The sequence below is a fragment of the Micropterus dolomieu genome, linkage group LG23 (genome assembly GCF_021292245.1).
Source record: "Micropterus dolomieu isolate WLL.071019.BEF.003 ecotype Adirondacks linkage group LG23, ASM2129224v1, whole genome shotgun sequence".
NCBI classification, from domain to species: Eukaryota; Metazoa; Chordata; class Actinopteri; order Centrarchiformes; family Centrarchidae; genus Micropterus; species Micropterus dolomieu.
The window spans coordinates 18678240-18693027 of NC_060172.1; the positions used below are offsets into that span (position 1 = coordinate 18678240).

General features: G+C 40.6%; 4 protein-coding genes across 7 annotated transcripts in view; 3 read left to right on the forward strand and 1 right to left on the reverse strand.

Annotated features, from left to right (window-relative positions):
* LOC123963471 (claudin-4-like) lies at nucleotides 1–2925 on the forward strand. The gene is made up of 2 exons (XM_046040360.1): nucleotides 1–601; nucleotides 2283–2925. The coding sequence occupies exons 1-2, from the start codon at nucleotides 126–128 to the stop codon at nucleotides 2923–2925; spliced, it is 1119 nt and encodes a 372-aa protein (XP_045896316.1). The 5' UTR covers nucleotides 1–125.
* Nucleotides 2926–7160: 4235 nt separating this feature from the next.
* On the reverse strand, nucleotides 7161–7953 carry LOC123963919 (claudin-4-like). Its single transcript, XM_046041029.1, has one exon. It carries the CDS (start codon nucleotides 7945–7947, stop codon nucleotides 7315–7317), a length of 633 nt encoding a protein of 210 aa, XP_045896985.1. The 5' UTR covers nucleotides 7948–7953; the 3' UTR covers nucleotides 7161–7314.
* A 2970-nt stretch (nucleotides 7954–10923) lies between these two features.
* Nucleotides 10924–11763, forward strand: LOC123963476 (claudin-like protein ZF-A89). The gene has a single exon (XM_046040368.1). It carries the CDS (start codon nucleotides 10992–10994, stop codon nucleotides 11619–11621), a length of 630 nt encoding a protein of 209 aa, XP_045896324.1. The 5' UTR covers nucleotides 10924–10991; the 3' UTR covers nucleotides 11622–11763.
* Nucleotides 10947–14788, forward strand: part of LOC123963475 (claudin-like protein ZF-A89) — a 4701-nt gene continuing 859 nt past the window's right edge. Inside the window, exon 1 of one of the 4 annotated variants that reach the window (XM_046040363.1) lies at nucleotides 10947–10999. In XM_046040363.1, the coding sequence (XP_045896319.1) occupies nucleotides 10992–10999 (8 nt within the window). In that variant the 5' untranslated portion in view covers nucleotides 10947–10991. Of the gene's footprint in view, nucleotides 11000–14075 lie in introns of those variants that run through there. The other 3 variants (XM_046040365.1, XM_046040367.1, XM_046040364.1) reach the window with 3 other exon arrangements.

The following is a 14788-nucleotide window of genomic DNA, read 5'->3' on the forward strand; positions in this document are numbered from 1 at the left end:
TCCATCACAGAAGGAAATTAACAACACACAGGCACTGCAAGAGAGGAATTACATTATACAGAGAGAACATTCAAATCACGTTTGAAAAGAGGACAAAGTTTTGAAGAAGAATTTGGCTGTCCACGATGGTGTCTGCTGGGTTACAAATTCTGGGTTCTGCCCTGGGGATGCTGGGCTGGATTGGAGTCATCCTTGTGTGCGCACTTCCCATGTGGAAGGTCACTGCTTTTATTGGGAGCAACATTGTAACCGCGCAGACCATCTGGGAAGGTATTTGGATGAACTGTGTGGTCCAGAGCACAGGCCAAATGCAGTGTAAGATCTACGACTCCATGCTGGCCCTCAGCTCTGACCTCCAGGCTGCCCGGGCCCTGACCATCATTTCTATTGTGGTGGGCATTCTGGCTATCCTGCTGTCTGTAGCTGGGGGGAAATGCACCAACTGTGTGGAGGATGAGACGTCCAAGGCCAAGGTGGGCGTTTGCTCTGGAGTTATGTTCATCATAGCTGGGGTCCTCTGCCTCGTCCCTGTCTGCTGGACAGCCAACACCGTCATCCAAGACTTCTACAACCCGCTGCTTAACGCTGCACAGAAGAGAGAGCTGGGTGCTGCGCTTTACATTGGTTGGGGGGCGGCTGCTTTGATGCTAATCGGAGGGGGGATGCTTTGCTGCAGCTGCCCCCCTAAGGATGAAAGCGCCTACACTGCAAAGTACAAAGCTGCCAGATCTGATGTCTCAGCACCAAGGTCCGGGAAATAACATGTCTGAAACAGATCCAGGACTCAGATAATAGCGTCCACAAAACAATGTTTACTGGGACAGGTGCACTGGTGCTACTGGGTTGTGAATGTTGATATTTGAAGATGTTAGTTGACCAAAACATATTCCTGAGTTTTACTCCTCAGGAGAGGGAATAAATAGCATGAAAGGTGCCACGCCCAAAACAGGACATTCAACTTTATATGTTAACAAAGTTTCCTGTATATGTTTTATCGTAAGTTGTCTAAATATTCTACTGCTGAAAATGTTGTGGGTTGATATTATGAACTATGTGTTTTACTGTAAATAAACATTTGAATACAAATACGAGATGACTTGTGCTTGCTTTTTATTTTCACACAGCAGCTGTGTTCAGCATGATTCATTCAGTGGTTTTCAAAAGGGAGAAATCAACATATTATTCAAATTAACTTATTATACTTATTATACTGTTATTATTATTGTACTTTTTACACATTTAGTGATGTGTAAATGTCACCGCTGCATTACAGTCAAAACAAGGATCCTTTCCACAGCATTTGAGAAGAATGTATTGTGTGACTTTCCAGTAGATCAGGTTTAGGTGTGGCAGAAATAAAACTGGTCTTTGTTCAAACTGTGAGCCTACAGTCAAAGGTGTCGGTACTTTATATGGACTTACAGAACCAGTTTTTCATCTGTTAAGAGATTAAATATTAAAATGCCAGGAAATATTCATATCCCTTTGCTTTGATCTTTTACTATTATTAAAGACACTTAATTGAACATGCTAATAGTTCCTATAATACAACACTGCATGTCTTAGATAGACAGGTTTATCAGCTTGAATTGTAATTTGCAATGGAAAATGTGTTTTAAACTGCTGACCTTGTCTTACACTCCCTTGCTATATGTTAAAAGTGCCAGACAGCAGAAATTGTTCCCTACACCTTGCCCTAACTGTCTGTTCTTTAGAAACAGGAGCCTGGGGTCAGTTCCAGTAAAACAGGAACTTGCGACAAGGCGGGGCTACTGCTGATTCTAGGAACAAACTATTGATCTGTTTGTTCCTTTGCATGATTTCTTTGTGTATAAAGGACAGATAAGTGTTTTTAGCTGACCCAGACTCTTAAGTTTTTGTTGGCTCAAGGCTTGACCTGTGTGAGTGGGTCTGTGTGTTTGTGTGTGTGCAGTGCAGGTGGGATCTGGAGCATTGTTCCCAGTCTTGAAAACTTACTTTAGGTAATAAAGCTTGTATGTGTGGGAACAATGACCAGAGATCGAGATATCAGATATCAGGTCTCAGTTTTCCCTTTTGTCTGGGAGCACAGAAACTCCACCCTGAAAGTTTGAACCACAATGGGACGTAGATAATTTCTCAGACCTCAGAGCATCAGAGCCAAGCAAAGCTAGTGTGGGAGTGGAGTATATGAGAACCCCTGTTGTGTTTTTAATCTTTGTTTTTAATCTAGTGAGCATCACTAAAACAGTGACCTTTTCCTTTACCTGGTTTCTTGTGTAGAAGTTGTGCTCTGGCTTCAGCAGTGTCAACATGTCTTCTCAGGGCCTCCAGATCATGGGTGTGCTGCTCGCCTTCATCGGCTGGATGGGCACCATCATCGCCTGTGCTTTGCCTATGTGGAGAGTTGCCACTTTTATCGAGATTAACATCCTCACCGTCCAGGTGATCTGGGAAGGCTTGTGGATGAGCTGCGTTGTCCAGAGCACAGGCCAGATGCAGTGTCAGGTGTACGACTCCATGCTAGCTCTCACTCAAGAACTGCAGGCCGCCAGGGCCATGGTGATCATCTCTGTGATCGTCGGGGTGTTTGGTGTCTTCATGGCTGTGGTTGGAGGAAAGTGCACTAACTGCATGGAGGACGAAGTGGCCAAAGCCAAAGCCTGCATCGTGTCTGGAGTGATCTTCATAATAGCTGCCTTGCTGATCATGATCCCAGTCTCGTGGTCAGCTCATACAACAATCTTGGACTTTTATAACCCCATGATGATCAAGGCTCAGAAGAGGGAGCTCGGGGCTGCACTTTACATCGGCTGGAGCTCCGCTGGGCTGCTGCTGCTGGGAGGAGGTCTGCTCTGCAACAACTGCCCCCCACAAGAAAGTAGACCCTATACAGCTGCCAAGTTTGCCCCTGCAAGAGCATTTTCTGTTGCGGACTATGTATGAGTGTTTGGGATGGAACTGCAGCAAAAGATTATAAAATGTTCAATCATCAATCAGTGAAATGCAATTAAATTCAACTGTATTTATACAGTGCTGATTTATAACTATTCACACACTTGCCATTGCACTTGTCATATAGAGCAGGTCAAGACCGTACTCTACATAATATTACCCAACAATTCCCATCATGAGCAAGCACTTAGCGACATTAGCCATGTTTCTATCCAATTGTCATGTGAATTCTAAGCGGACTTTCGGACTTTTGAAATAAAAAAAGGAAATGCAAAAAATGTGTGTCTTTCCATCAGCTGGTTTTGAGCGAATAAACCAGGCTATGGCAAGCGTAGTTACGTCAGTAGTTGACGTTACAAATGGCTGTAATAAACAAGACGTATGGGTTCCAAACCAGAAACAAAATCAGTTGCATAGAACTAATGGCCACTGATCTCAAAAAACAGAGAGAGATCTTCAGGGATGTATTTCAAGCGGGCAAATTGCTACCAGCCATGTCTCCGCACGTTATGGGAATATCCAGCAAGACGCTCACAGCAGAAACAGCTGATCAGACGTGAGTTCCAAGTTTGCACATCAGAACTTATTAATATTAACATTAACTTTTTTTCGACAAAGGCAAAAACCACCTCAACATTTTCTAGTGCGATGCTTCAAAATGCACTTAAAAAAACGTTGATGGAAACACAGCTAGTGGAAAGGAAAAATTCCCTTTTAATCAGCATAAACCTCGAGAACCAAGACTCAGGGTGGGTGGCCCTCAGCTCCAGAGGCAGAAATGCCTGCAGTCTGAAAAAAGTTCAAAATATTGTGGCTGACAAAAGCAAGAAGTAAATTAGGGAAAACTCCTCTGAATTTGAATTATTTTTTAAACTCAATTAATAATTTGGAGAATTAAATTAACAAAAGACAGCACAGTGAGGTAGATTGTCTGGTGGTTTGTTTGCTTGTGTTTGCACTTTTTTAACCCTTGATGAAATGTGTCCCTGTCAGTTTTCACATGGAAATATTTTTCTAAGATCTTCTTTTTCTAAAAATAAACATTTCCTGTATTGTAAATCCAAAGACTTGAAACCTGTAACATAATACTAGTAGTTGTTGTTTTATTCATGATGACTGAGACTTGTGATGCACTAAATCTGAATACTCTACTTATATCAATTATTGTATAGACTACTGCCCAGAGAAGTTGTGATAACCAAACATTTTGGATGAATGAATATTTTTCAAAAGCTCATGTTTTTTTTGTTCAACTGTAAAATGATATAGTTACCATTGCTGGACTTTCAATTGTCTTTTAAAACTCAGAAATAAAGCTTCTTTGTTCATACTGTTCTTGACGTCTTCCTTTCTCACGTTCACTCTGCACCTTGAGACACACTGTAATAAAACTGAAACTGAACTTACAATAACCACTTGTGATAAGGCTTTCAGGAATTCAGGGGAGTAGACTCCTGAGAATTTACTGTATCTGGTTGAGGTGTTTGCTATGCTGTAACCGACTGCCCTTGTATTAAGATTATTTACAGTTTCTGTCTGGAGTAAAATGGATGTCACCGCCAGAGACAACAGTGCCCTGTGTATGGTTGGATTCATGTTGCTAAGGAACTGTTTTCTTTTTCCAAAGAATGGATATTTACACTTTGGCCAGTAAGAGCACATCTGCCAAGTCTTGTCAGGTTGATATATCCTAAACCTCTTTAATGGTTTTCTTTTTCTTTACAGACATTTTCAGTTGAAACTAGTCTGACAAGAAAAACAACAGACCTCAGTACTTTTTCACTGTCCATTTTGGAGACTCAGATGAGAGCAGGCTAGTCGAGGAGGAAGTATTAAGATATTTTACTTAGGAAAAAGTGACAATACTACAATGTACAAATAGTTAATTAGCAAGTAAAATTGCATAAAAAATGTTTCTTACTTAAAGGGGAAGTAAACCCCCAAACCACTAATTTCAACAGAAAACAAATATATTTAGTAGTAATGTTGACAGATTCAGGTCCAAATCGTGACATTTCAGTACAAAGTACTTGAATTCTACATATTGTGCTATAAATATGCACAGCAGCTGCACTCTACTTGAAACCTGAATAATGCAATTGAATTTTGCTGTTGGCTGATCCGGTGGCAGGTTATTTGCCATCCCCAACGCTGTATATAAAACCAATGTCCCCCTTAACCCTGCAGACTGTGGAGAGGAGTAATATAGACGGGTGGATTGAATGAATTGTATGGACTGAGTTGTTAAATTGTACTGTTAGCATAGATGATTTTGGTGTAAATTTCATAGTTGTGGTTATACTTACAATATTTTGTAGGTTAGTTTGCTATTTTAGACAGTTTGTTAGTCAAACACATTTTTGCACTTTAATTGATTTCACAATACAGCCATATATCAAATTTTCTGAACAGTCCAGCATATTCAAAGATACACACACACACACACACACACACACACACACACCAGAGAGCCTGAGCTGGTAGCTCAACACAAGTACCAAATAAAAACTAAAAGCCAGGATGAATTTGCTTTTAGTGACTGTCAAATCTCCAGCGGATTCTGTGTTTCCAGAGCGCACACAGAGAGCCTGACAGCAGCTGCCCAAGACTGGTTAACTATGACTACCAGCTCCTGCTATGCTGAGTGGTCTCTGTCGCTCTGGTCGGTGACTATGGCAATCCCATTTAACATTTTTTAGCTAGACTGTATATTAATGATTGATATCAAGAACAGTTTTGCCTAGTCAAAGCTCTAATTAAAGATATCAGTAATTACATTGTGACCAATAAGATTCAAACTACTGGTGTGTGGGGTTTCTCATTACAGATATTCCTTTGCAGACATTGCGGATATCTGCAATTGAATAATGGCTAGTTGTTATTCCAGTTCAAGTTATTTAATTCCCCTAAATTTAAGATATCTACACGGCCATTTTTGAATTAAGTTATAACTTATATATTTTATATTTTGAAATTAATTTTGATTATCATTATAGTCAAAATGTAATTACAGATATCATGAATTTGAGTTTTTATTGGGCGAAATGACGTTGAGGATTTCTGTTATTTCATCAGAAGCTACAGCAAGATGTGGGAGGCGGGAGCCACATTATTTTTTCCAGAGCAGATGATGAAAGTAGCTTACACGTGAGCCAGTTTGCTTTATTCTCATCTCTGTTAAAAGTTGAACATTTTTTACCACAACTCTGTAGTTAACAAAGCTCTCATTTGCCACAAATTCCTTGATGATATGTTCTTTCTATTTTATGGGATTTTCTAACTTATCCACAACGGCAAACGCCAGTGCTTTTGCTAAGGTTCAAATGCTTTGCTGGGCCAATATTCAACCTCACATGAGCAACGTCATGCACAACAATCCAGACTAGTCATAATAATGTTGAGATATATGCAACTATTATTTGGAATAGTCAAAAGTGAATCACAGATTTCAGCAATTGTTATTTAGTATGTGTGACAAGTTGAGTGTTGTTTTTAGTGACATCACTAGCGCGGATATCTGTAATTTTAAACTCAGCAAATAATGCCACACTATGGTTGCCCTGTGCGGCCCTCTGCATTTTTAAAATATGCTGGGAGGAAGGGAGCTAGCAGAATTTGGGGGTTTAGTTACACTTTAAGCAAGTAAAAATACAGAAGTATTATCAACAAAATTTAAAAGTACTCTGTATACCAAACAGTCAGTGTTATATTATAATAATATTGTATTACTTACACTGATAATGTGGAAATTTAACTAATTTAAATAGTCCAGTTTACAGTCTGTACAGCATACTATGCCTTCTATCTGTAGACCCTATTGACCTAAATCATGTTTTGTGCATAAAATCTTAATCTTTAAGGTAACTATTAACTATGGCTGTCAAACTGAGTAATAAGAGTGAAATATTTCCCTCTGAAATGTAGCATAAAATAATAGTTCTCAAGGGAAGAATCTCAACTTTTTGCTCAGTAAATGTGTGTTGTTCTATTAAAAAAAATGTTGTTGACAACAAATACTGTTTAATGTTTGAATAAAAAACAAAATGAAAATGGAAAATAAGTCTCATATGACAAATACATGAAGTGCTTATGTTGCAAAAAGAAATATAAAAACATCACAGGAGTCTGAGCCAGACTGATTTAATATTGAAATTACAACATAAAACAATGTGAAAAAAGAAAAAATGGATTATACTGCAATCCTAACTCCATTTACATTATTGTAACATGGCACATACTTTAGAGTTGTATATTTCAGAAGGCTGCAGTGTGTTAGTAAAAAAAATGTTAGTCACAACGAAAATCACGACTAGATAAGCAGGTTTGTATGTAAAGTCAAGTGCTTCTCAAAGGGCGCTGCTTCTCATGTAATACAGCAACTCAGACAAACTCCTTCCCAGGTGTTGCAGATTTAGGTGCAGAGTACTTTGCTCCATTATAGCGGTCTCCTCCTGACGGGCACTGACAGCAGAGAAGAGCACCACCGATCAGCAGCAGTCCTGATGCTCCCCAGCCCATGTACAAACATGCACCCAACTCCCTCCTCTGCGCATCAGGAACCATGGGGTTGTAGAAGTCCTTTATGATAGTGTTAGCAGGCAGAGACACAGTCACCAGACACAGAGCCCCACTCAGGATGAAGAAAACACCTGCGGAGATGGCCACTCTGGCTTTTGCCACCTTATCCCCAATGCAGGTGGTGCATTTCCCTCCGACCACAGAAAGCAGCAAGCCAAACAGAGAGAACAGGATGGCGATGACCACCATAGCCCGAGCCGCCTGGAGGTCCGGAGGCAGAGCCAGCAGGGAGTCATAGACCTTGCACTGCATCTGACCCGTGCTCTGCACCACACAGGTCATCCACAGTCCTTCCCAGATGGTCTGAGCCACCACGATGTTGTTCCCAATGAAAGCAGACACCTTCCACAGGGGCAGCATACAGATCAGTATGTTTCCAATCCATCCAAGCACTGCCAGCCCGATGCCCAAAATCTGCAATCCTAAAGATGCCATTGCTGTTTGGTGGTGTTCCTTCTCTCTCTTGCTCTGTCTCAGTACTTCAGTGGGCTGCCAACTAGACTGTGGGGCACCTTTATATGACCCACAGATGCCCTGAGTAGCCCCTCCTTTGGGCGGGCTTTGACTTTATTGCTCCGATATAAACATCCATCATGCTGCCTTTGAGTTCAGAGGTCTTTCTCTCACACAAAGAGGCCCTCTGGTCCTCCACCAGAGCTCTAACAAAGAAAAGAGTGTGGTTCAGTCAAAAGCTTACAGTAAGTGTGAAATGTTGAAACATGAAACTATAACGTCATGGAACAGACGTACTGCGATAACATTAACTTTAAATGTTCTACAGTATTTAAAATAAGTTGCTACATTAAGGTCCTCAAGTTTTTTGCAAACCATACATATCAAACAATAATGGTTTCTGAAGTAGGCTATAACTGAGCATAATTATAATAAAATAAAGATGTATCCCCAAACAATATTGAAAGAAAGAGATGAGCTGACGGTGGCTTTTCACAATACTTGGGTTCAGGAAATCACCACCCACTACTGAGTCAAGTCACAAAATAGTCCAGAATTTCCAGTTAAGACTGCTTTATTGCCAAATTGTGGTAGATGTGTGTGTGTGTGTGGTCAGTTCAATGGATGCACACAACAGTTGGAAATAAATGGATTAACACTCTTTTTGTAACTTAATTGGAACTCTCAGAACTCTCCATGATCGTGTGAACTGCACTGGGCAGACGGAACATACCACTCTAAGAGGAGGACGGAAAGTACCACTTGAAGATAGGGGGTGGAAGGTTCCATGTGTTGTTGGCCTTTTTAACAGATATCTTATATAAGTTACTGTCACAATAAGCAATAAACTACCAGCTAATTTTATAACACCACATGCTACAGTTTGTCTAAACTAATTAACAAGCGATCAGAAAAAAAATAAAATAGAAAAGTCATGAAAAAAGACCAACGGAACTGAAGAAGACCTTTGGATGAGGGACAAAACGTCCTCCAGTATCTTCAACCAAGTCCAGTTGCCCTTGACTTTAACCTTCGTTGGATAACTATGACCAGGATGACTGAGAATCTTCATAGACACGAACAAAGACCAAGCGTCTGCAACATGAGGCTGGATTTACTGTGTTTTAAGATAAGTGCTAAAGTCAGTGTGCTAACATTTGCACAATAACAATTAGTATGCTAATGTTAACCATAATGTTAAATATCTATATATCATGATTAGCACTACACACAGAGCACAACTGGCTGATGTGAATGTCATTAGTTTAGCAAATATGTAGTGACAAACCAAAGAATCAGACAAATGAAAATTTGTCCAAATGTGTTGCTAGAGGAAAAGTCAAATTAGTCTTCGGGATTAATTGTCTGGAAATGGTGAATATCTGTACCAAAAAATCGTGCCAATCCATCTGCTAGATGTTGAGATAGTTCACTGCATAAGTGAAAACCTTGACCTGCAAGAGATAAGGTCAGGGGAACACCAGAGTCAGTAGGATTCGTCCTCTGGAGAACATGAATGTCTGCAATACATCACAACAATTCATTTAACATTTGATATTTCTGTTTGGACCAAAGTGGTGGACTAACTAGCAGATTGACATTACCATCCCCAGTACAATGACGTAGCTAAAAATGGTTGAAACCACCAGCTCCACCAAGTCATAGTAGTACAATTGGAAAATTGACTAAACCTACTTTAAGGAAAGAGGTAAACCCTTGACAAATCAAGTATCATTGTGTCTTGTATTAAAAAATCATTGTAACAAATCCAGTTGAACAAAAAACAGTTTAAAATTAATTTAAATAAACACATTTGGGTGATGTGGCCCTGCGATGGACTGGCGACCTGTCCAGGGTGTACCCCGCCTTGCACCCGATGTCAGCTGGGATTCGCTCCAGCCCCCCGCGACCCTGTACACAGGATAAGCGGTTGACGATGGATGGATGGACATTTGGGTGATGATGAACTAAAGATGTCAATGAAGGACTACTTTAGGACATTTGATGGAGCAGCCAGCCAAGAGTAAAAACGCTTGGGAACCAATGTGGTGGAGGCTGTAATTCATCACTGTTACATTTAATTCTGTTTTATAGAACCCAGTTAACTCAAAGCTTAATGCATAAAAACTTAATGTGCTATTTTTATTGGGTAAAAGACTGACATCTATACAATATATTACTCTCCACTGAATATCTCTGGGAATATTAGTCACATTTTTACTTTCTTTTTTGTTTAAAAACTTTGACGTTTGGCACAAGCACACCAACTCAATAAACGGTAAAAACAAGCAAACCCATAAGGTCAGCTGAGAATCACTGGCTAATTAGCACAGGTGAAATCACTCAGCTTGATTGCTGCACTGGTAACAGAACATGAAGTAAGGTGGTAAGCAGGCAGTCACCAATGAAATCTCATGTTTATCATGGTCTTTAGAGACACTTCAAAATGTAAAACGGGAAAAAATTGTAGTGTTGGTGCATATTGCAGAATGTTGCACTTGGCACAAAAAATAAATGTGACAATAGATCCCTCAGTGTTTTATTTCTTCCCATTATAGTCAGACTTGCAAATGAGCCAATTCACAAAAGCCACATTTAGAAATGTACCTGAGACATCAGTTATTAAATAAATCAAGAAAAAACCCCACAATTTAAATAAAGACAATATATTTAAAATAACACATGTACACATAAAAAAGGAAGAAACAGCGTGGCTGTGATTTGAAGAGACTAATAATAAACAATAGATCATAATTCAGATAAATAAACAAAACGTGAATGTAAATTGGTAAAGGTATTTCAAAATGTGTTCTATTTCTAAATAAGTTGGTGTTTGCCACTACAGGACTAAGTTAATGACCACAGGTGTTTTGAGTTTGAATAATTTGGAACAACCAATCAGGAGAAATCACAGCCGACCATGTGGGTATAAAAGCTGTAGGTACAAAACAAGGCTTTTAGGCCCATATGGTATTGTGTTGCTGGCGCAGCTAAGTCACACCACTTCTGCACAACGTGAGCAAATTATGGCAGCGGCAGGGCTTCAGATCTTGGCCATCTTTCTGGCAGCCATTGGCTTTGTGGGGGACATTGTCATCTGCGCCTTGCCCATGTGGAAGGTGTCTGCTTTCATTGGAAACAACATTGTGACAGCGCAGACCTTCTGGGAGGGCCTGTGGATGAACTGTGTGATGCAGAGCACCGGACAGATGCAGTGCAAGGTCTACGACTCCATGCTGGCTCTACCCCAGGACTTGCAGGCAGCCCGTGCCCTGGTTGTGATCTCGATCTTGGTTGTCTTCATGGGAATCCTGCTTGCTGTCGCAGGGGGAAAGTGCACCAACTGCATTGACGATGAAGAGGCCAAGAGCAAGGTAGCAATCATTGCGGGCGTGCTCTTCATCGTTGGAGGTATCCTGTGCCTGATCCCTGTGTCCTGGTCAGCTAACACTATCATCAGGGACTTCTACAACCCCCTTTTGACCGACGGACAGAGGCGGGAGCTCGGCGCATCGCTGTTCATCGGTTGGGGAACAGCAGGACTCCTGCTTATTGGCGGGGCGCTTCTCTGCTGTCAGTGTCCACAGCGTAAGGATAGCGGATACTCTGTCAAATATTGTGCCCCACGCTCAGCAGCCAGTGGAGCTTATGTTTAAAATGCCTGTCTTTTTTTTTTTTTTAGTGTGCATCCTTCTCTTGCAACAGGAAACTGGACTGAAGTCTTTTATATCTTAATGCTCTTAAATGTGTGATTTCAATGTGTCTTATTGACTTTTAATAAATTTAAAATCCTAGTGATCTGAGTGTGGGGTTTTTTTTTTTTTTTTCAGTGATGGTTAAGGGTCTCTAGTGGGTTTAAACTAGCCTACTTAACAATTCAAAATTCACAGGATTATGTGAGGCTTATGCATGCAGTAAGCCTGTTTTCAATGGATTCAGACCTGTAGATAAACACTTGCTTTCCTTTCCCTATGCTGGTTCAGGAAATCAGCATGCTCAAATTAACTTCCCTGCCCCTACAGTTACAACTCTACAGAGATGTATATTAGATTTATGAAGCATTTTGTGACTTATGATTTTTAAATGTAAAGGCTATTGGAGGGGAATCTGTAATAAAACTTGGTCTGACTTAATGACTACAGTTAGTCTATAAACCTTCTGAGGGTTTAACAGAAATGCAATATATCATAATGGTTTTCAGTGACTTATTAAGGCCTTACATAATGAACTGTTATGTTTTTACTACCTTAGCATGAGACACTTGTATCTACAGAACTGCGGGTCCTCCCCCTCCCATGGATGTCACCATATTACGCCACCATGTTTCTAGCTGAAAGTGTACATACAGAGCATGTTTTGTCACTGTTCGTTTTCATGTAACATTCTGGCAGTGTAGACACTCATCACCTTAGAAATGTAAGTTCAAAGAATAAGCAGTAAAATGGACTGTCTGAAATCACTCACTATATAGTGAGTTCACCATTTTGTGGTGCTGTCCAAATGTGTAGTGAGAATTATACCTTTTTAATAGTCCATTCAAAAGTATCCCCAAAATGCATTTTGAAAACTGGTGTACAACCGATGATCACTAACCAAACCCTATAGACCATCATGCATTGCGCTGATTTTAAAAAGTCCACCAACTGATTGTCCGATGCCAATGACGTAATTAACTGCACCGAAATAATGATTGGAGTAGTGTCCCGCAGTGTTTTTATTATGTGGGTGAGCTCACTATATAGTCCTTTACAACGCCCTACACAGGGAGTCGTGAATGAGTGGTGATTTCCGACACAGCAGGGGTCGGCAAATAAGTTTTGCATGGGAGCAATCTTTTAATCCATTAGATGGTGGGTGAGAATATAACAAATACTATTTAAACTAATTGTTACAGTGTTTGGTTAGCCCTGTAGATAAAGTGTAGGACTCTCACCCAGAAGGTTGCATGTTTGATCCCTTGTTGGGAGAATTTTTTTTTCGCCCCTCTGCAACAAATTGATTATGAAGCTGCTGTCTCACAATACAGCATGCGCTGCAGTGTGTGTGTTACGGTGCTTGATCCGCATCCATCAAACTACGGACACTTTTATTTTCCCAGTATCTCCAGGGAGAAGAGGAGAATCACGTTTTCTGACGGATTTTTCAGAGGTTTGTAAACAGGCTACTGACTATTTTTAATGTTGTTCAGAAGTTTTCAAAGTAAAAGCTCTCAATTAAACTCAAAATAAGACATTGCTGCAAAATACGTTCTCACACTTTTATTTTGCAGGCAAAACCACTAAAGAGGAAGTGATGTGAGTAACTGTTGCTGTCTTGACAGATCTATATCTAAAGATTGTAAATTCTAATATTATCTAATATTTACTCTCCATGGAATCACTCTGGGAGTATTTGTCACATTTTTACATGTTTGTTCATTTAACTATTTTAATATGGATGTTTGGCACAAGCACACCAACTCACCAAACAGTAAAAACAAGCAAACCCATAAGGTCAGCTGAGAATCACTGGCTAATTAGCACAGGTGAAATCACTCAGCTTGATTGCTGCACTGGTAACAGAACATGAAGTAAGGTGGTAAGCAGGCAGTCACCAATGAAATCTCATGTTTATCATGGTCTTTAGAGACACTTCAAAATGTAGAATATTGCACTCGACAATAAAAATAAATGTGACAATACATCCCTCAATGTTTTATTTCTTCCCATGAAAGTCAGACTTGAAATTGAGCCAATTCACAAAAGCCACATTTGGAAATACATGAGACATCAGTTATTAAATAAATCAAGAGAAAAAAACACGAGACACTACGAAAATAAAAATATTTAAAATAACACATACACTTAAGAAAGGAAGAAACAGCGTGGCTGTGATTTGAAGAGACTAATAATAAACAATAGATCATAATTCAGATAAATAAACAAAACGTGAATGTAAATTGGTAAAAGTATTTCAAAATGTGTTCATTTCTATTTCTAAATAAGTTGGTGTTTGCCACTACAGGACTAAGTTAATGACCACAGGTGTTTTGAGTTTGAATAATTTGGAACAACCAATCAGGAGAAATCACAGCCGACCATGTGGGTATAAAAGCTGTAGGTACAAAACAAGGCTTTTAGGCCCATACGGTATTGTGTTGCTGGCGTAGCTAAGTCACACCACTTCTGCACAACGTGAGCAAATTATGGCAGCTGCAGGGCTTCAGATCTTGGCCATCTTTCTGGCAGCCATTGGCTTTGTGGGGGACATTGTCATCTGCGCCTTGCCCATGTGGAAGGTGTCTGCTTTCATTGGAAACAACATTGTGACAGCGCAGACCTTCTGGGAGGGCCTGTGGATGAACTGTGTGATGCAGAGCACCGGACAGATGCAGTGCAAGGTCTACGACTCCATGCTGGCTCTACCCCAGGACTTGCAGGCAGCCCGTGCCCTGGTTGTGATCTCGATCTTGGTTGTCTTCATGGGAATCCTGCTTGCTGTCGCAGGGGGAAAGTGCACCAACTGCATTGACGATGAAGAGGCCAAGAGCAAGGTAGCAATCATTGCGGGCGTGCTCTTCATCGTTGGAGGTATCCTGTGCCTGATCCCTGTGTCCTGGTCAGCTAACACTATCATCAGGGACTTCTACAACCCCCTTTTGACCGACGGACAGAGGCGGGAGCTCGGCGCATCGCTGTTCATCGGTTGGGGAACAGCAGGACTCCTGCTTATTGGCGGGGCGCTTCTCTGCTGTCAGTGTCCACAGCGTAAGGATAGCGGATACTCTGTCAAATATTGTGCCCCACGCTCAGCAGCCAGTGGAGCTTATGTTTAAAATGCCTGT